Raw genomic sequence first — 20827 nt, 5'->3', positions numbered from 1 at the left:
TATGTGATTTGTTTCTTTTCTCTTACTGCTTGTAGTATTTTGTTCTTCTGTTGGGTTTCTGGGATCTTGATTATTATATGTCTAGGTGTAGATTTTTTTTGATTGTAGCTAGTTGGGGTCCTATATGCCTCAGTTATCTGAATGTGAGATTCTTCCCCTCTGTTTGGGAAGTTTTCTGTAATTAGTTCTGCAAACAGCTTTTTTAAGTCATTTCTATTTTCTCCTGCTACTTCATGTATTCCTATCAGTCTTAAGTTATTCTTCTTTGCATCATCTAGGAGTGCTGGATCGATTTCTCATGATCTCTTACTGTTTTTAAGAGACCTCTCTTTTCATGGTCACTGACTGCAATCTTATCTTCTATATCTGAGAGTCTATCTTTGCATTCTTTTATTCTGTTGCATACACTTTCTATGGAGTGTTTAATCTCCTGGATATCTGTTTGAATCTGTTTTATGGATTCCATTTCTTTCCTATGTTGAGCATTTTTTTTTTCCATTTCTTTCTTATGCTGGGTTTTCATGGCTTCTATCATGGTCCTGAGCTCATCTATTTTGTTGTCAGTTTCTGTTCCAGAGTCTCGAATCATGACTTCCATTTTGCTCACTATCTCTATGGTTATCTGGGAAATTATTTCTGTTTTGAATTTTTCTAGAGCCTGATTGATATGTTTTGTTACTTCCTGTGCTTTGAGTTCAGGGTGTCCTGGTGGTTCACTATCGGCCTTTTCATCCTCATTTGTCCTACTGTTTGCCATTGGTGAACTGGAAGTCTGTCTTTGTGTCTTGCTTAAGTGTTTTATCATTTTTATTTTTATTGTCTGGCTGTCCTTGGTTTAATCTCTGGGTTATCACTCAAATCTTCCTGGTATAGTTGTGCCCTAGCTTCTGGGTCTCTAATGACCCTCAGACATTCTCATCTCCATAACATCAGAGAAAACAGCTTATCGAATCAACCACAATCCTTTATCCCAACCAACAACACAATATGACCAAGCACAACTTGGAAACTGACCACCTGTGGTAGTCACTAGTCTATCACCCTTAAACCATTTGAATTAAATTGAAATCAAGAAAGAGTCCAAAACATGTCTGCAGTGAACAAACTTTTCAATATAGTATATTTACCATTTAGGATGGGGGCTCAGACAGAGCTAGGACTCAAGACCCCTGATCTCAGTTAGCTGATGGCTGAACCCCATGATGCAGAGTGACCTCAGGCTGCAAAGCCCAGATTGAGTTCCCCAACCTTCTGCATGGTTGAACTCCATACCATTCTACTACAGGTTTCCCACACCCTTTCTTTAAAGATGTTCAAAGTTGGGAACTCAGAAAAATACCCTTTATGACAACCTCTGCCTCTGCAGAGTGGGTCCAAAGGCTGGCTCAATCAGGAGGTCTGAGAGTGTAAGGGGGGTTGGGGGGTAGTCTTCAGGGGTGGCCGCGTGGCTACCTTCCTGGTGCTGGAGTGATAGTGGCTCCCAGTGGGAGAATGTGTGGCTATCCTTCCCACAGTGGATCAGGGCCCAGGCAGCCCTCCTGGTCCAACACCATTTATTAAAGAGGCTATCTTTCCTCCACTGAAGATGGTCAACTCCTTTGTCAAAGATGACGTAGCTGAGTACATCTGGATTTGGTTTTGTGTCTTCCAAACTGTTCCATTGATACTCAGATCTGTTTCTTTGCCAGTGCCATGCTGTTTCTATCACAGTGGCTTTGTAGTATAGTTTCAAATTGAAAATTGTTATACCCACTGCCATGTCTCCGTTGCCTAGGATGGCTTTTGGTATTCTAGGTCTCTTCTGGTTCCAAATGAATTTTTGGATTCTTTTTTCTAGTTCTGTGAAATATAGTGCTGGAGTTTCGATTGGCATTGCATTGAATCTGTATAGCAGTTTTGGCAGTATGGCCATTTTCACTATGTTGATTCCTCCTACCCAGGAGCAGAGGATATCTTTCCATTTTCTTATATACTCTTTGATATCTTTTTTCAGAGTGCTGTAGTTTTCAGTGTAGAGGTCTTTTGATTCTTTTGTTAAATTGATTCCTAGATACTTCATTTTTTGGGATGCCATTGTGAAAGGAATTGTTTCCCTAATTTCTCTCTCAGTGACTCTGTTATTTGCGTATAAGAAGGCTACTGATTTTTGGGTGTTGACTTTGTATCCAGATACTCTGCTAAAAGTGTCAATTAAGTGTAGAAGTCTTTTGGTAGAGTTTTTTGGGTCTTCAATGTAGAGTATCATATCAGCAAATAATGACAGCTTAACTTCTTCCTTTCCTATCTTTATTGCTTTAATTTCTTTCTCTTATCTAATTGCCCTGGCTAATGTTTCCAGAACTATATGGAAGAGGAGTGGTGATAGTTGGCATCCTTTTCTTGTTCCTGATTTTAACGTGAAGGTTTTCAGTTTTTGGCCATTTAATATGATGTTGGCTGTTGGTTTTTCATAGATAGCCTTTATTAAGTTGAGATATAGACCATCTATTCAAATTTTTTTGCAAGGTTTTTTATCATGAATGGGTGTTGAATTTTGTCAAATGCTTTTTCTGCATCTATCAAGAGGATCATATGGTTTTTGTCCTTAACTCTGTTAATATAATGTATTACATTTATTGACTTACGTATGTTGAACTATCCTTGCATCCCTGGAATAAATCTGACTTGGTCAGGATGTATGATCTTCTTGATGATCCTCTGTATTCTGTTTGCTAGTATCTTATTAAGGATTTTTGCATTAATATTCATTAAGGAGATTGGCCTGTAGCTCTCTTTTTTAGTTCCTTCTTTCTCTGGTTTGGGAATCAAAGTGATACTTGCTTCCAGGAATGAGTTTGGAAGTATTGCTTCCCTTTCAATTTCATTGAAAAGTTTGAAGAGTAATGGCAGTAGTTCTTCTCTAAATGTCTTGTAAAATTCAGCAGTGAATCCATCAGGAAAGTCCTGAGTTTTATCCCTGGTACCAAAAAAGAAAAAAGAAGATCTCTGTGTGTGTGTGTGTGTGTGTGTGTGTGTGCGTGTGCACGTGCAGAAGCTTCTGGGAGCATTGTTGGGGTGGAAGTGAAGACAACAGTTGGTGGCTAAGTGTTGTAATGGTTCAGAGGTGGTTGTTCTGTGCATGAGGGGTGCTGTGAAGGAGGTGAGGTGAGGTGATTGGACTAGGGTAAATTAAAGTTAGTGGGAACTGTGAAGTACAACTTAGATTTTTGATGGATTCATGTGGTGCATGATGTATCATGGAAAGTTCTTAGGTTTTTGGCCAGTTAGCATGAATGGTAGGACTCTTAACCAAGAAGGCAGAAATCTGGGAGGGTCTGTGAGGAGACCAAGGGTCAGCAAGGAGACTCACAAGTTCTTTTTGGTCTTATTTGGATCTATTAGATACTCAAGTAGACATGCTAGTGAAACAGTTGCTTGGAGACATTCATCACACTTTTGATCACCAGTGAAGTTCAAGTCTGAATTCTGACCCCCCCATTTCCTAATTGTTGTTGCTCTTTTCCCCATGTTTCACGTTCATAGAGTCTGGTCTCCAAAGCTGCTCAGTCATTCTGGGCAGAAGTGAGAGAGAAAAGGGGGTAGCTGGGGAGGAGATATGTCTTTGCAGGTCATGCCCCCAGGGACCACTCTTCCTTCCTGACACCACCTCCTCCTGGCACATTTAGCTATGGATCCATCAATGGATTAATCCACTGATGAATATATAGGACTCCATGGTCCAATCACCTTTCACCAAATGAGAATATTGGAGGCTATTTTAGGTCTAAACTGTAACACCTGGTAATGGAGACCACCCTGAGTGAACTGCAAATTCATAACCTGGCTTTTCATATTAAAAGTCTGAGCCTGCCTATTAGCCCACAATGGCTTGCCCAAAGAGCCAGCTGTTGGTGTGGGAAAGGAACAACTCCCCACACAACTGGTCACAGCAGAGGTCTCAATGATACTATGATGTCTTGGATGGCTAAGGGCAGCATGACTCATATATAAAATTTCTATAGAGGCAGAAATTAATCTGTGGGAAAAAATAAATTTCCCATTAATCAAAGAGCTATTCCTGCTAGAATGTCTCATTCTCTTGTTGCTAAGACCTTGCATCAGTGCTCTACACTCCACTGTTCCCTGCACCACTCCTTACCCCTTCAAAAAACTCCAAGAGACAGGTGCCTTAGCCTGATAAGAGCTTTGACCATCCTGGGAACCCCATTTATGCAGTGAAGATCTTGTCTTGTCTATTGTTACCCTGCCACCATACCCTTGGTCAGGTGAGTGGAGGTCTGATCAGCTTCCAAAAACTTGGATTCCCCCAGGATAGTTGATTGGCATGTGTTGAGGTTTATATGGGTGCAAGAGAGGGTGCTCATCAGCCCTCTATCCAGCCCAGCTACTTACCCTGCTCCATCCAGAAAGATGGATCTGTTTTGATTAAGTGAGTGTCTAGGAGCTCTAGGCCAGAAGCCATCCTGAGGAATCCTCAGGATTGTAAGAGCTTGGTATGATCACCGAGCTCTGACATTTGTCTCATCTGCTGGGCTTGCAGAGTTACAGTGCATATAGAAGCTCTGACTACATTCACACAGCAGGCATTTAGTGAGAGCTAGCAGATGATCTTGTGCTCTTCTATCATAACTGCATTTCAGGGATATTATAATTGTGCTACTGTCAAAGTCAAATTTTATGTTTGTATTCAACATTTCAGTCTGAATATATCCATTCTTGTGTCACAAATGAAAACACATATTAATGCCTTAGCCCCAATCATACCCCTTGTGTAGGAGAGAAACTAGGTCATTGGTTTGTTTCCTAGGGCTCCTGGTGGGAAAATTGGTTGTTATGATCACTTGCATAACATGTCTGTCTTTTCATGTGTGTGCCTCTACTGTTGCTGTGGACTCCATTTACAAGCTGTACCAAGGGCCTCACAGAACCCCAGCTACACAGTTCTGAAACCCTCTGTAACTCAGGATACATCATGGAAGTGAGGTGGACAGATGTGAGATTGTAAGAGCCCGTTATGAGGGGTGGATTTTATGTGTTCAACTTGACATGACTGCTACCATCTTGAGTTGTGACCCTATAATTGCTCCAGGGTGACCCTCCTTAGTTTCTGCTGCAGTGTCCTAGCAAATGTAATAGGCAAAACCATTACAGGGTCATGTGGAGCTTCAGGCATGTGTTTGACCCTTTGATATCAGCTTGAGATAAATCAGATACATTTCTGTTAGGAGGAAGTCACTGTTTTAAACCATAAAAATGCACCTCTTTCTGACACAACTTGTGGGGTCCAACTAGTCTTTCTGTTTCCCAGAACAATGCTTCCTCCAGCAAGTGCCCAAATATTTCACACTGCACAGTCCTGCATCTGTCTGTCTCTTCAGTCTCATGGCATTCTGCACCAGGAACACATACACTAGGACTGAGTTGTCCCAAGCAAGTCCTAAACCTCCAGGTTGGTGTTTTTAGTTCCCAGTTAGCGAGGAAAGGGAAGATAATGAGTTTACATCAAGTGGCAAAGATTCTCTGCTTGATCAAACTTTAGTTAGGATCCTCAATCTTCTCCTGGGCCCATTGTGTACTTCCTTATAAAATCCAGCTTTTGCAAGAATCCCATTAAATCAGTTTAGAAAGAATCCATAGTCAAATCTGATCACTCTGGCTCCTCATTCTCTACCACCTGCATGTGATGCTTTGCCACCCTGGTTGGTCCTCAGCAAGTCTCCTGTTAGGTTGGTTTGTAGAGTCCTCTTTCCTATGGTTTCTCCTCTTAGTAATTTCCCATCCCCTGGCCCCACCTTGCTTCTTGGCTATGAAGCCCCCTTAACCACGCCTGTGCTTGAGCTCCTCCTCCCCACATGAGACCCTATTGCCATGGTCTCCATTGCCACTGAGATGTTCTGAGCTTTATCAAGTGTGACTGAATAACATCTTTAACAGGATTTGTGTGCTTTTATTGAGAGCATTACTATGCTGCAGACTAGGAATCTAAGGGTAAATTTTCCAGAAGAATGGAGATTAAAAAAAATCCTTCTGGTACCAAAGTCTTATATTTGATTGAGATATTAAATGGTTTTATTTCTACTTTGGAAGTAATAGGGGAGAAAACAATGTTGGACGTGGTCCTTCAGAATGAAGCCATGACACACTGGTAATGATCTCAGAGCAGCTGCCACCAGGCTCACCTACATGTGCCAGGCACTCTCAGGACTTCTTCTGGCTGAGGACGAGGCCAGTGCTGGAGTGCCTTCAAAATGTGCTCAGAGCTCCAGGCAGAAGCAGATAGAAGTGCCTTTCATCTTTTCTCTGTAGATTTCTTCAAACCTCTCATTCTGGGCCACAGTGAAGTAGTTTTTCCAGTCCCCCACAGTTCCTAGAAGACAGAAGCCCAGACAGGAATGTCACTCTCTGATTGACAGTGGGTGGCCTGACTGGAGCTATGAATGCTCTCGGGGGCCTTGCCTGTCTACAGCTGGCCACACCAGGTCACCTTCGGTGGATGACAGCCCACCTGCAGCTTTCTGCCATGAGGAGCAGCTCAAGGGCCTCTGAGCAGGAGGACAAAAGGGAGCAAGGACCTGGAACATTCTGGCCCCACCTGTGGTACAGCTGCATGTTGGACACTACATAGACATGACAATGGAATTCAGCCACATGGAGGGATCTAGGACATTTTGGTGACCAGGGACCTCTCACATGAGATACCCACAAACAGGCAAGATCAGTGAAGTCAGACAGTGGTGGTCTCTGCAGGTAGAAACCCATTTTGCAGGTAGAGACCCAGCAGAAGAGGCATGATGATGAGTTTTCTGGGGAGATGAGAACATTGCTCTCATGGTTGAGTGCCAGAGGTATGGCTGCATAGCCATACAGATTAGAAATTGATGAACTGTCCACTTAAGATCTGTACATTTTTATATGTAGATTACATCTCCATGAAAACAATCCAGAATCCAGAAACCATTCAAATTAGATATAATTTTTCACCAAGCAGCAATTGAAATAATTTTAGGTGTTAAAATATTCTTTGCCTCATATTGTTGACCTTTCTGGAAAATTGGGCAACAGAAATGAAAGCATTAGGAAAGAAGAACCTACACACAAAAATGCTCAGGGCAGCATTATTTGTAATGATGAACATGGAGAACAGCAAGAAATGATGCCTGTTGGGCTGGGGGTAGAATGTTCTGATTTGCTACAGGAGCTTGGGATGCTGCTGGAGATTGGAAAGTGAGGAAACAAATCCAAGCCTGAGGGGGAGACTGGAGGAGAAAGGGAAGGTGTCCCTCAGCTGTACACACACCATGGCCCCAACAGGGTGAGAAAGGAAGGTGTGTGAGTCTACACAGCAGGGGGAAGGTGGCTGTTGGTGGCTGCTTCTTTTCAATTATAAATGAAAGTTATTCTTAAAAAATATGAACCAGGCCAATTTGAATTCCTCTTTTGGAAATTGGAATTAAGACTTATTAAGAGATGCACTAACTGTAGTTGAAAATTGTGACATGCGACAGGTGTGTACAATGATCAAGGCCAAATCAAGAGCAGAAGCTGAGGCAGTGGAAGCTCTAGTGCTGACAGACAGCCAGGTAGTGGGCAGCAGAGGAGGCAGTGTGGGTGAGAATAGGAGTGGAGCCTTGTAAGTGGCCTTAGAGTGAAGATCCACACCTTCTCTCTGAAGTCCCAGACCCCTGGTGGGGTACCAGCGAGGTCTGGACTAGTGCTGGTTCCTGCACTTCCTTTACTGTGTGTCATGCTCTCTGTAGCACCATCAAGCCCCAGCCTTGATAGGAAAAGGCTCTGAGGGCACCGGGATGGCCAAGTGGTTAAGGTGCTGGACCTAAGAAACAGGCTCTGAGGAGAGGGATGCACCTTGCATGTATGAAGTGCAGCCTTGTATTGGCAGTGTCCTCAGACAAGCTGAGATTTCAGAGTCCGCACAAACCTTTTCTCATGAAAGAAGAAACAGTTAGGTCCATGTGAGATTTGGGAACTGTGGAACGATTCACCAAGGGATTTTCTTTCATTTTCTCAAAGGATGTCTGCTGGACAATTTTATCCAGCACTGCTTCTTCCAAGTTCTTTCCCATGAACTGCATCACCTTCTGGATTTCCTGCTTGGGATCCTGGGGTGAGGGTAGCATTGGATTGGAATGGAAGAATTTCAGAAAGCCATTCTATCCCTCTATTCCCCTCCCAGATGTAGGCTCCAAAATAGCTCCAAAGTATATGGGCTCACCCTCTTTATGTCCTCATAGAAGAGGAAGAGAACTTGGTATCTGTCCCTCATGTCCCACCATCCTCTCACATGATCAAACCAGGAGCCCCAGGCTACTGCAAAACACAGGGGAGAAGAGGCCACCCCATGATGGCACAAAACCTTGGAGTCTGGAGGGCATGGGGCGAGGGGAGGCAAACTCTGGATGGGGCATGTCCTGGGGTCCTGACCTACTGATCTAGAAGGTCTTGTGGATTGCCACAGCCTTGGTTCTCTTCCCAACTCACCACCAAAAGTGGCTTTGTGTTGGCATGTGCCATCCTTGGCACTCTTCTACGGGGGCCTGAGGGATTCTGCACCTGGTGGCCCAGGATGGAGGCTTTCAGGTCAGCTGGGGGTGTTTGCTGAGGCTGAGAATCACTGGGGAAGCTGCCTCCTGCCTCACCTGGTCCCAGATGGTGGTGGCACTGACTGAGGGTACACTTGACATCCAGGAAATGAGATATCTCACATGGTTCCCTAGACTTGGCCTCCTGGGGTGGGAACACAGGCTGTGGAGGTTTTTCTTTTACCTTTTCCATTGACGAAGGTTTCAAAGTACTCTTCCCAGGTACCAGGGTCGGGGAGCTTTTTGTTCATCCTTTGGAAATGGTAGTAGGAAACCATGCAGTCCTTGGCATTCCGAGCTACATAAATGAACTTGGGGTGAGAAGAAAGTGGCTGAGAGATGTGACACGTAGACTCTCACAGGGCTCCGGGGGCATCCAGGGCTGGAAGGGACACGTGGTCTCATGACCTCCTCTTGCTGACCACCCTGCCTCTCTGCCACCCTGGTCTTACTAACTCACAGTTAGCCAGCCTGGCTCCTGACCACCCTTGTGCCAGAAGCGAACCCTTCCTGTAGGAGTGGTGACCTGCCATCCACTCCAAACAGCCACCTGGGCATGAGTGAGCCTCCCAACACCTCATCTTATTTCCCAGAGAAGCAGGAGAGCTTCATGGCTACAAGTTTGGGCCATACTCACTGGGCTCCTTGGCTGACCATGCACAGTCCTTGTCCTGGCAAGGAGTAGCCTGTGGCTATATGTGACCAAGCAGGCTGGGTGCTGGCTGTGGGAGGAGTCGAGTGAGTCTTACAGTAAAGCAGGGGGCCCAGGGCTGGCAGCCACACCAAGTGCTGGCTTCCTCTGTCCACCTGCTTGTTCCTAGCTCTCCTGTCCACTCTGTGAGCCTCCACGGCCTGCAGCTGCTGCCTATCTAACTAATGCCTCCTAAGCTGCTCCAGTTGTGGTCACCACCCAGGCAGTGGTCACCTCATGTCCTCCCCCATGAGTACACTCATACTATTTCAGGCCCACACCCTCCCTCCCATAAGCTGCCTTCCTACCTTGCAGCTCTTTCCCCAGAAAGAAGGTGGCAGCAACACTGTGGACAGGTGTGTCCTCATCGTCCTCGGGGAGGGCATGATATTAGCTTTGTTCACACCTGTGAGACAATTCCAGGGACATGTTGGCATCTGCCATACCCTGTGGTATGGGTTCCAGGCTGGGTTCAGAACATTCGGCTACCTGCCTATCTCTGCTCTCGGACTTGGAGACTCACAGCGGGCGGTTGACATTTTCCTCACTTTGGTAGAATCACATGGTGTGAGGGGACAGAGCCCCAGGTTAATTTATGTCAGCCTCAGGGTATGGTGGACCAACAATGGTTGAGCAGCAGCTGGGCAGGGGCGGCGCCAGCCTAGAGCACAGACTCTCTACCACCCTGGCTGCCAGAGAAGTCACATGCTATTGCCTGTGCGAGCCTCTTCCTATCCACAAAAGCACAGGAGTCACGATTCTTATTCTCATTTAAAACCCTCATGAGGCTTGCTCTTTCTGGTCCTGGTGCTCAATGCGGAGAAACAGCCCAGGCTTCCTCCTCAGCTTTATGCTGCAGCAATCATCAGCAGTCGGGAGGTGGCGCCAGTGAGTGGCGCTGGCGCAGACAGGCTGGGACTGCGCTCAGGGTCTGAAGGGAGAGGTGGTTCTCTTAAAGTTGGACTCTGACTCATGGAAGAAAACCCATCTGTATGAAAGTCAGGGAGCTTGGTCATGCGGAGGAGGGTATTTCTAAGGCCTGGGAATATGAACATAGCATTTAATTCTCCTCGTGCTGCAGGAAGGCATGTGTGGAAGCATCTCTTCACCTCTTCCTGCTTGCTAGCGGGCAGTAAGGTCTCACAGGTGACCAGCTCTCCTTCCTTGCAATCCAGGAGCCCTGAACCCCTGAAGGGCCAGGCCCTCTCCTGCCAGTACCTTGGGGTTGGCTGTCCTCTCACATCAGAGGAAAAGGGCCTATTTGCCAGATTCCCTGGGAGGGGGAGGAGGAGGTCGCAACCTTCAACTCCTGCCCCTGGACGTACATACCTGGGCCTTAGAGATCTGACCCAAGACCCTTCTGCTGGAGACCACAGGGGTTCCTGAGTGCACAGCTCCACACCTTGCCAAGATATGTGCACAGAGTTATCACTTTGAGAGTCTTGATTTCGCTTCATATGTTGGGAATCCCCAGTAATAATGATAAGTTATTTGCTGCACTGTGGGTTGAACCCAGCATTTACTAAGCACAGACCTACCTCTGAGTTACAGCCCAGCTGCATCTCGAGCACAGCTGAGTGGCACCAGTGCATTCAGGTTGTTGTGTAACCATCAGCACCAGTCGCCTCTGAATTTTGTCATCTTCCTAAACAGAAATCCCGTGCCTGCCAGACTCAGCTCCCAGTCCTCCTCCCAGTCACGTCTCTCGCTGTGTGCTCGGCCACTCAGGGTCTCCTACGAGTGGACACACACAGGTGTCCCTGTGCATCTGACTTATGCCACGCAGCAGTGTCTGTGGCATCCAGTGTGCTGCATCCTGGTTCAGAGTCCCTTCCTCTGTGGCTGAACGCTGTTCCACTGTGCATAGACCCACATTTCCTTTCTCCTTTCAGCTGTCAATGGACACAGTGCTTCCCAGTGGCTGGTGTGCCGAACACAGGCGTGCAGATACCTGTTTGAATTCTGGTGTTCATTTTCTAGAAGTGGGACTGCTGGACTGTATACATGAAGGAAAGCATTCTGACACTAGAAAGGAAAGCTGCACACCACTCTGAAGGACACCAACACCCGTACTCCTCACGAGGCTGCAAACTGTCCCTTCTCTATCTCTGTCCTCAGCACCTGGCTCGAGTCGTGCTCAAACTCAGCCCCTTATTCACACAGGTGCTGCCCTTGGGCTGCCTGCATGGTGAATGTATGTCCTGCTCGTCCAGCTCTGTGCTCCACTGGGTCCCAGGCACCATGTTCCTGAGTTTCTGCGGCACAGGTCCTGGGTCTGCCCTCAGCGTTCCACCCTTGGCCACTGGTTCGGGCAGGGTCGTCTTCCCACCTTCATTCTACCAAGCCCTTTGTGAAGCTGCCAACTTCCTGAAGTAGCTTCTTTTGCCTCTATTTTCTTTTGATTTTTTTTTTTTTAGTGTAAAAAGAAAAACTTCCAGGTCTAGCTTTCCCTGAAAAAAGCTTCTCTAGTGAGCAGAATGCATTGTGTGAGTGGATTTTGAGGCTCCCTCTGGCACCTCACTTTTAGGGGTGTGGGGAGATGATGTTGCGAGGGCCCCAGGCAGGTTCCCCCTTCCTATGAGTCCCCACTGATGAGTGACCAGAGTGAGCTTCAGAACAGAGGGGCTGAATCAGACCTTGGCAGGAACCCTGTTCCTGTCACTTTGTTTTTTTTTGGTACCGGGGCTTGAACTTTGGACCTTGCACTTTCTTTTTTCTTTTCTTTCTTTTTTTTTTTTTTATTTTGGCACTTTTGAGACAGGGTCTCACTATGTAGTTCAGACTGCTCTGGAACTCACTGTGTAGCCTAAGCTGGTCTCGAACTCACAGCGATCCTCCTGCCTCAGCCTCCCAAGTACTGGGATTACAGGTGTGCATCACCATGCCTGGCTTTGGTCCTTGCACTTTTGAGGCAGGCGGCAGAACCTGAACTAAATCCCCAGCCCCCTTGTATCACTCTTGGTACATAACTTAGCTAATATGAGAAAAGGGGAAAGGAAAAGGAAACTCATGACCACAGAAACAGAGGAGGCGAAGGGAGAACAGAGAGGAGAGAGCTGGGGAGAGGGGAGAAGAGAGTGAGGAGGACCCAGAGAGATGGAGAAGGGAGCCTGGCCATAAGGGGCTCTCACCTGAGGGCTGGGGTGGCTGTGCCCACTCAATGAATGGGTGACGGAGCTGAATGATGGACCGCTGGCACTTCATCTCATCCCCATCCTGCTCAATCATGTCCACAATTTCCTGTATCCATGTTGTCCCTGAGGGCCAGGGGAGGAGAGAAGCAGAGACCTCAGATAGCTGGCCCTGAAGCTCATGGAGTGAAGGACAGGTGCAGAAAAGGATGTAACTGATGCCTCCCCTCTGGCTAGGACCCCACTAGCTACAACTGAGAGACACCAGGACCAGGACCTTGTTAGCCAGGACAGTGGAATGCCAAGGTCAAGATGCCACTAGCAAGGACCGAGGGACACCATGACCAGGACCCTGCTGGCCAGGACAGAGGGATGCCACATTGGAGGGACTTTGGGTCTCTGTAGGGAGTGGAGCCACAGAGACCAAGCTCCTGCCCATCTGAAGGGGTACAGACCAGGCACAGTGGGTGGCCCCAGTGCTGGCCGCTGGGCCCAGAACTTGGGTCCCAGGTGCCTGTGTGCCCCATCCTAGGACAGGGATTCTGACTCAGCATGGAGCTCTTTGAGGTTGCCCTGCCTCAGCACCTGACTTGGGGTAGGTACAGATGAGGAGATCGTCTGGCTTGGCTTCAAAGTTATGGATCTGGCTCCAGTTGTCCACCGTGGAAGCAGGTAGGGGTACTCCTGCCACCTCAACCAGTGGCCTCCCTAACCTTGCGGCCATTGTGTCCTGGGGTGCAGGGTCCTAGAGGAAAAGAAAACACAAAGTTGACTACTGTGCCCAGTTCTAGGTGTACAGAGTGGTCCCACTAGTTATACACACATTGTTGTGCAGCCTTCACTACTACCTATCTCTAGACCTTCCCATTTTCCTGAATGGAAACTCTATCTAGAAAATGCCAAGGATACCTACCCTTCCTACCCTGACTGTCACTGAGCTGCCACATCTGTGAAGTTCATGCCGCCTGTTCCTCTGTGAATGGCTTGTCTCCCTTAGCTTGACGTCTGTGAGGTTCAACCGTGTGTGGCATATTACAGGGCCTTCTTCCTTCTTAAAGCTGATTCTGTTCCCTGCCCGCCTGAGCTGTCTCTTACTTTGCTGTGCATTCACCCATGGATGCTGGGGTCACTGCCACCTTTGGTTGTTGTGATGATCCTGCTGTGAACACGGTACACATATATTTCTTTGAGCTCTTGCTTCACATTCTCTGGGCTGTGCACCCAGACACAGAATTTCTGAATCAATTATTTGATTTTTTTGAGGAAGTGTTATACCATCTTCCACAGTACTATGTCACTATGCAAGGATTTCAGTTTCTCTAAATCATTCCTATCCTCTCTGGATGGAGCTCCAGGATGGGGGAGCATCCCAGCAAAGCAGGGTGGTGCTCAGATGGGTGTGGCTGTGGGGAACCCAGAAGCAAGTGTGTTCCAGGGATCTTAGTGTTAGAACCAACAGTGCTTACTGATCTGGTGTGAGGGGGTGGCAACCAGAGTCTGGCTGGTGGTGGGCAAGAATGGGAGGCTGGAGGAGGGCAATTCTTCCATGGGGCTGAGTCTGAGCTGCATCTGGGACCCTGCAGGGCCTCCTGGGAGGTGGGGTGGGTCTAGGGCTCTGACTCAGAGAGTACGATTTGAGAGTCACCCAGTCACTGGTTGGCCAACTTTGGCAGGTGTCATGTGTCTGGCTGTGTGAGTCCAGGAGGGTGAGCTCAGTCACGCAGTCCCCATTTCCAATTGACTGAGGAGTTTCAGCTCTCCTCTCAAGAGCCATGTGCACTTGGGAGCAACTGTGTGTGCTTCAAAGTGTGGTCTTATCCTCTCCGTCAGGCCAGGCAGTAGCTCAGAGGCCCAGCTCTCAGCCAGTCCTGGGTCACCAAGGGTTGGCTGACACCCTACAGTCTGGAGTTGCCAGACCAGTGTGGCTGGTGCACATAACCTTATGTGGGTTTGATGTGTGAATTTTTAATGCTGATGCCATATCAGGACATTGCCCCATTGGATGGGCTGCTAGTGCTGCATATTCGGGGTTTGCAGGGCGGTGAGCAAAGAAGCCACAGAACCTGGCTCCATCAGTAACTGGGGGTCACCTGTCTGGGGCTTAGTGCCCCTGCCACCCCATTGTGCTGGAGGTGTACGCTGGTGTGCTGGCACTGGCCAAAGCTCAGGTGGGCAGGGGAGCCCAGGCCGCAAGTCCTTTTCACCATCCCAAGGAAAGGCCTCATCAACACATGTTCCTACCAGAGGACTGGGGACACAGATAAGCAGCTGGCTGGAAGCTTTGTGTCTTCTCAGCACAGGTCAGCTGTAGCCTCCTTGATGAAGCCATCCTTGTCCCCAGCTCTGTGGACAGAAGTACTCACTCCTCCCTACAGCAGCTTGTGTGTATACTTCCTATGCTTTATCCCACTGTCCGGTAATTACGCAACCAGCCCTGGAGCAGCTGCCTGGGCAGGTCCCATTCACAGGCCCAGCATGGGCTGTGGTCAGAAGCTGGGACCAAGGGAAAGTCCTTGGGGCCAAAGGGACAGTCACAGCTAGACAGGTCCAGCTGGTACTGGGAGGAGGGGGAAAGGGCTTTGGGTAAAGTATCAGAGTAGAAAGAGAGAGGGCACGGGAGAGTGGGGGCTTTTGGAGGTTGCTGCCTGATTTCAGGTCCAGCAGAGTCAGGCTACTGTCCGTTGACTATATTCATTTGCAGGTTCTTTTCCAGTTCTTTGGGATCCTTTCTGTTGGAGTTAATCTACCTGCACAGCAACACCTGCAGGATTGCAGACTAAGACACATGGACAAGTTAAGCACAGCATTCCCCTTCCACCACTGTCTTACCTTCAGGTTCTGGCTGGAGGTCAGGAGCCCAAAGCCCAACCAAGGGCAGGGGCACGGGAAGTGGGTGGTGGTGGTGGTAGGTGAGTGGTGCTCCTGCGCACAGACACTGTAAGAACTCAAACCACTGCTTCCAGTGTGGTCAACAGAGCCATTCCTGTGAGCTTTGGGATGCACAGAAGCCACTGTCACCTCCCTGACCAGGACGCACCTTTCTCTGCACCAAGACTGCTCAGCTGAAGCCTGAACTTGTTGCAGGCTCAGTTCTGGACTCCTGCAAATGCAAGCTTTTGGAGGAAAAACCTAGTGACCTTTCCCTCTGTGAGCTCAGGGGTCTGTGTACATGGGCTCCTCCTTCCTCTGTTGGTTGGGCAGAAAGTCTAAAGTGGGCATGTCCTGGGTGCTGCTGTGCTTATGGTTTAAAGAAAGCTCTGCCCCAAAGCCTGCAGCCTCTGTCCTTACCTAGAGGAAGCTGGCCCCTCCCTGGGCACACAGCCCCATCAATCATTTAGACTTAAACAAGAGGTTGATTTACTGCCCAGATATACCAAGTCCATAGGCTACCAGCCACTGAGTTCATCATTCATTTCCCTTGTAAACGCTCTTGTGCCTAAAGCGGAAAGGAGCTTAAATCTGTGCTGGGTTGGGGATGATGGTCCCTCTCTTCTCAGACATGTAGGCTTATTGGGTAAATCTCTCCTTGACCCAAGAGCTTGTCCTCAATTCATTGGGTTCTGTTCAAGCAGTGAGCAGTGGAGCGGGGTTTGGCAAGAGGGGATGTGGGAAGTTGGCTCTAGGGCCTGCAGTGTCCAGCCCCAGGTGACCTGGGCCTGAGGTCACTTTGCATGGATAGAAGGTTGCTGGGGACCTATCTCCAGTGGGTGCCTAGGGCCAGAAGCCACAGTGGTAACAGAGACCTTTCTTACCCCCAGGTACTAAGTAAAGAAGAGCTGGCTCTTCTTTATCTGGGTCCCAAACTGTGCTCACCAACCCCGCACTCAGTGATGACAGAGAGGAAGAGCTGCCTGTGTGTGCTCACAGCAACCTCATCTCCAAGACACCCTTTTATGAGGCAGAGTTCAACCCTGTGTCCTGCTCCCTGGGGGACTGGACTGACCTGTGCTGAGCAACCCTGTTCTGGGGCTCTTCTACCTGCAGCCAACTTGGTTCATGCTTTGCACTTTTCTTCTGGACCTCAAGTGCTCCATCTGCTCCCTGCCAAAGCTGCCTGTTTTCTGTGACTCTAAACCTCCCAGGGCTTTGAGGCAGGCCCTCCTCCTTTAACTGCAGTCTAGCTATCTTCCTTCCTTTCTCTTCCCAACTCACTTAGCCAGCACTGAGTACTCAGCCCTCAGCCGACTCTCAAGTTCTCAGCATTGATGCACACCCTTTCTTAGATATTCCTCTCAACCAGCTCTCTGCTTTTGTGTCTGAAGTACTGCTCAGTGGCCACTCCACCCTTGCTGCAGTCTTCAGCACCTCGTAGGCTATGTCTTCCACTCTGAAGCACAGACCTGGACTTCCTCCCCCTATGTAATGATATACTTTATTAATTTAACATTTATATTATAAATTTTAGATGTATTGAGGGAAACTGTGAGTAGGATAAGCCCACAGTCCCTGCAGCCCCAGAATCTGTGACCACTGCATGCAGTCTCAGCCTCCAGCTCATGGTGACCAGCTGGGTGTGTGTGGCCTCGGGCAGTCCCGCTCCTCTCTTTTTCTTCCCTTCCAGAGATAACTTAAGCCTAGTTTGCATTAGTATCCTGGTTGTTTCTGGGCCAGTCCAGATGCATCTTCTGATGTCACCTACACAGGCCTGGGCCAGTGGAAAGGAACTTGCTTCCTTGCACCTGCTGCACTGGTGGCCCCGCCTCTGGCCCCCTTGTGCTCTTCCAACCCAGCTGCTCCTAGTCCATTTCTGCAGAGCCCACAGCCATCCTATTGGGAGCTTTATCTTAAGATGGAGCTGACGTGGATCTCTGCTGTCTGCTACCTGCATGCATCTTCAGAACCACAGTTCTGTGAGGCTCAACTCACACCACACACTCCAGTCACTGAGTATGCACAGCTTGGTGGATTTCATTCTGCCTCTAACACCACAGCTTAGGATGCTTTGACTAGCTCACGAAGAGAACCTTAGCCATGATAGTCACCGCAGCCACCCTGCTGCCCAGCATTGCTTGTTGATGGTCCATTTTCTGCCTGGCATCTGCCTGCTGTGAACATTTCAGGTAAACTCAGGGATGCATGAAGGTGAACTGAGTCTTCCAATATGTAGTAGTCCAGAGACTCATGGAATACTCATGTTGAGTTTTCTTTTACAGCAATTTTCTTTTTTTACTGTAATGAATAAGACAACTACCTTACCATAGTCTCAGTGGTCCCAAGCACAATGGCACATGTTTGGGGTGAGCTCGAGGCCTGTGGCACTGTTTTTATTGAAAAATATGTCTTATCTTCCAACCAGAACTGGCTATTGTGGTATGCGATCTCCGTGAATGATTCTTTGTCATGTTCCCATTTGACAGGGTTGATGTATTTATTTCAGGAATAAATGAAGGCTCAAAATGAAAACCTTTAGTTTCCACCCAGTCTGGGACTTCATGGCTTTCTGAGAGTTTTCTGGGTGTCTGTCCTGGGTACAGGTAGGAGAAGCAGCCTCATGACCCTGGGTTGCAGGCACAGAGGATAGTGTCCAGGTCCCGGAGGGTAGGAGCTGTCCCCAGTACATGCTTCTGCTAAGGATGCTTCCTCCATGGCTGCTCAAGCCCCCTGGGTATCTTGAGAGCACAGAGTGGTGGGTTTCCTTAGGCATGGGGTGAGTGCTGGGCCTCCCTGTCTCTCTCTGCCTCTGCTAGGTCCTGCTTTGACAGCTGAGCTGGCTCAGTGCATCCCTGGGTTGTGCTGTCCATGCTGTGTGTCTTTTTGTTCCTTCTGTTTTGACCCTTCAGAGTTCACACAATTCCCTGTATCTCAGGCCATTTTTCTCCTTACCTGTGCTCACGATCTCAAGTTCTTTCCTCTTGTTTCCTGCCTAATACCCATCCTTAGACCAGGGTAAAGGATTACATGTCTCCCTCTGCTACTATCTCTTTCCCTGGTCATTTTTCCTCACCTACTGCAACTCTGGCTTCAGGAAGAGGGATCCCCAAAATGTGAAGCAAAGTTAGAAATGAAGAGGACAAACCCTATGTGTTAGATTCTCAGGTATGTGTTACCAGTATCATGGACTGGGCCAGCTAAGTAGTAACAGGTCCTGTCTTGCTGCTCTGGAGGGCATAGCCCAAGACACAGGTGACACAGGGCTGAGTCCTTCAGAGCCTGAGAGAGGAGTCTTCTCTAGGACCATCCCCAGCTTCTAGTGTCTTGTTTCTTGGAAAAATATTTCTCAAGTTCCAGAGGACCAGAAGTATATTTCAAGCATAAGCAGCTTTTAACTGTGGGCTTTCTGTGTAGCCTTTGAGTCCTTGCTGCCTTGATTTGTGACCACAAATGCACCTTCTACAGCACAGAAGAACAATCCTGGAAACAACGAGGTATTGGGTCTGTGTCCACGCAACACCCTTCCAGGGTGTCTTGACTTACCAGGTGATGCTTAATGTGTGTGTGAGACCCACGTGAATAAACTGATGCTGCAGAGAGTGAACTGCATGGGGGCAAAACAAAGTGTTCAGCAGGAACCTCTCTGTGAAAAGTCTCTCTCTTCCTGGACAGTGGTGGTGACTGCAGCGGGGCTCAATGTGGGCCGGTTCTCCTGTGCTCCTCAAGCCTGGTGAGGGACTGGAGGAGGCTGGGTTCTACTGTCTCATAGCCCCCCTCCCCTTCCTGCACCCTGGCTGCAAGGTCAGACCCAACAGATGGAAAGGAGGGATGAGGGGCTGCAGTGTGCCAGTGGCTGGGTCTGGCCAGATCTTACTCCTGTGAGCACTTTGAGGCTGCCTGGCCTTCTTGTGCCCTGGGGACACATGCCCAACCCAAGGGGCTCCCTCTGCTCCTTACTAACTGTGGGCACTGTGCTGCTCCATGCAAAACATCCAGGCTTTCGTCCTGACACAGCATTTGGGATTGCACCCACCCAGAGGCTGGGCTTTTTCTGTGGGTTACCAGGTGGGGCTCAGAGCCCTGCTCAGGGTACCCCAACTGTGACCCCTGGACCTGCATTCCAGTGACAGGAAAGGAAGGAGGAAGCATGTGGACTTCTCTGTGGGGCTGGGTGGGCACTCAGTGTAGATGAACTCCACAGACATCTTTTCCCTGAGCTGCTCCTCCCTGCACACCAGAGCCACTTGACCCAAAGGAGAGTTCCAGGAAGCAGGAGCAACTGATCAATGAGTTTCTTCTAAATCCTGTGCACATGGGTTCTCCCAACACTTCCTTTGACAGTCAGTATTTATATACTGGTTCCTAAGACACATTGCTATCATTCAGGTCTGCAGTGTCCTCCAAAGGTCCGTACTGTCATCTGGCTTCTTAGGGCAGTGGAGTCCCAAAGCTGTGACTTGAGGGGTGGGTGGAAGGACCCTGGCCTCTTACTCATGTCTTTCATTCCAGCCATGAGGTAAGCAATTTCCTTTGTCACAGGCTCCTGCCATGACATGCTACCTCCCCATGGACCTGAGGGCAATGGGGCCTCTGAGCATAGACTGAGACCCCCAAAATGGTGACCACACTACCTCTCCCCTCCACAAGTCAGCCATCTTGGGTTCTTTGCTACAGTGTTGGAGATGGAGCCCACCTTGGCCAATCCCTTGGGCCAGAACTCCTCCTGCACTGTGGAGGGAAGGGCTCTGCTGTGTTTGACAGTGTGGCCATGGCAGCCTCCCTTGCCTGAGGAGCTCTGGGCCGGTCCTCAGTGTGGCTGTCACTCAGGTCACCCTTCTGGGATGGCTTTCTCACAGTGTGTCCACGTGTTAAGTAAAAAGGGCAGGGTATGGAGGGCTTTTGTTTCCTGTGGTTTCTGGGGTGGAATCCAGGGCCTTGTGTGCAGATGTTTGTGGCACTGAGCTACTCCTTAGCCTCATGCCCTTTAAAAATATTTTTATTAGTTAAGGTCATCTGAAATTTATTCTGTCTTTTAAGGAGCTAACAATCCCACTCACCTTTAGAAGTTAGTGGTATACTTCAGAGGGGTCTCTTCAGCTGCCTGCCTGCCTGAGATCACCCAGCGGGTGCGTGACCTCCCGGACTGTGCAACAACAGACCCAGCAAGGACCCAAAGACCCCGGAGGGGGTCTCTTCAGCTGCCTGCCTGCCTGAGATCACCCGGCGGGTGTGCGACCTGGACTGTGTGACAACAGACCCAGTAAGGAAGGTAGCCACGTGGGCGCCCTTGAAACACCCCCATGACCCCCCCACTGTTCTCAAACCTCCTGATGGGGCCAGTCCTTAGACCAACTCTGCAGAGGCATAGGTTCTCATGAAGGGTAGTTTTCTGAGCTCCCAACTTTGAACATCTTTAAAGAAAGGGCAGGGGAAACCTGTAATAGAACTGAGTGGAGTTCAACCCTGAGGGTAGGGAAACTCAAGTTAGGCCTTGTAGACTGTGTTCAGTCTCAGTCATGGGGAACTGCCATTGGCTA

General features: G+C 48.7%; 1 protein-coding gene across 1 annotated transcript in view; it reads right to left on the bottom strand.

Moving 5' to 3' along the window:
- Nucleotides 1-6254: 6254 nt before the first annotated feature.
- Nucleotides 6255-20827, bottom strand: part of LOC104852425 (sulfotransferase 1C2) — a 34135-nt gene continuing 19562 nt past the window's right edge. Inside the window, exons 3-9 of the mRNA XM_033761490.1 lie at nucleotides 13005-13164; nucleotides 12420-12545; nucleotides 9597-9694; nucleotides 8782-8908; nucleotides 8231-8325; nucleotides 7937-8117; nucleotides 6255-6367 (exon numbers count right to left, since the gene is read on the bottom strand). Coding sequence (XP_033617381.1) covers nucleotides 6255-6367; nucleotides 7937-8117; nucleotides 8231-8325; nucleotides 8782-8908; nucleotides 9597-9694; nucleotides 12420-12545; nucleotides 13005-13164 — 900 coding nt within the window. The remainder of the gene's footprint in view (nucleotides 6368-7936; nucleotides 8118-8230; nucleotides 8326-8781; nucleotides 8909-9596; nucleotides 9695-12419; nucleotides 12546-13004; nucleotides 13165-20827) is intronic.

The sequence above is a fragment of the Fukomys damarensis genome, unplaced genomic scaffold (assembly GCF_012274545.1).
Source record: "Fukomys damarensis isolate Sample0158 unplaced genomic scaffold, DMR_v1.0_HiC HiC_scaffold_9, whole genome shotgun sequence".
Classification (NCBI taxonomy): domain Eukaryota; kingdom Metazoa; phylum Chordata; class Mammalia; order Rodentia; family Bathyergidae; genus Fukomys; species Fukomys damarensis.
Note: the sequence above shows the minus strand (reverse complement) of the source record. Positions and strands in the feature narration are given on the sequence as shown.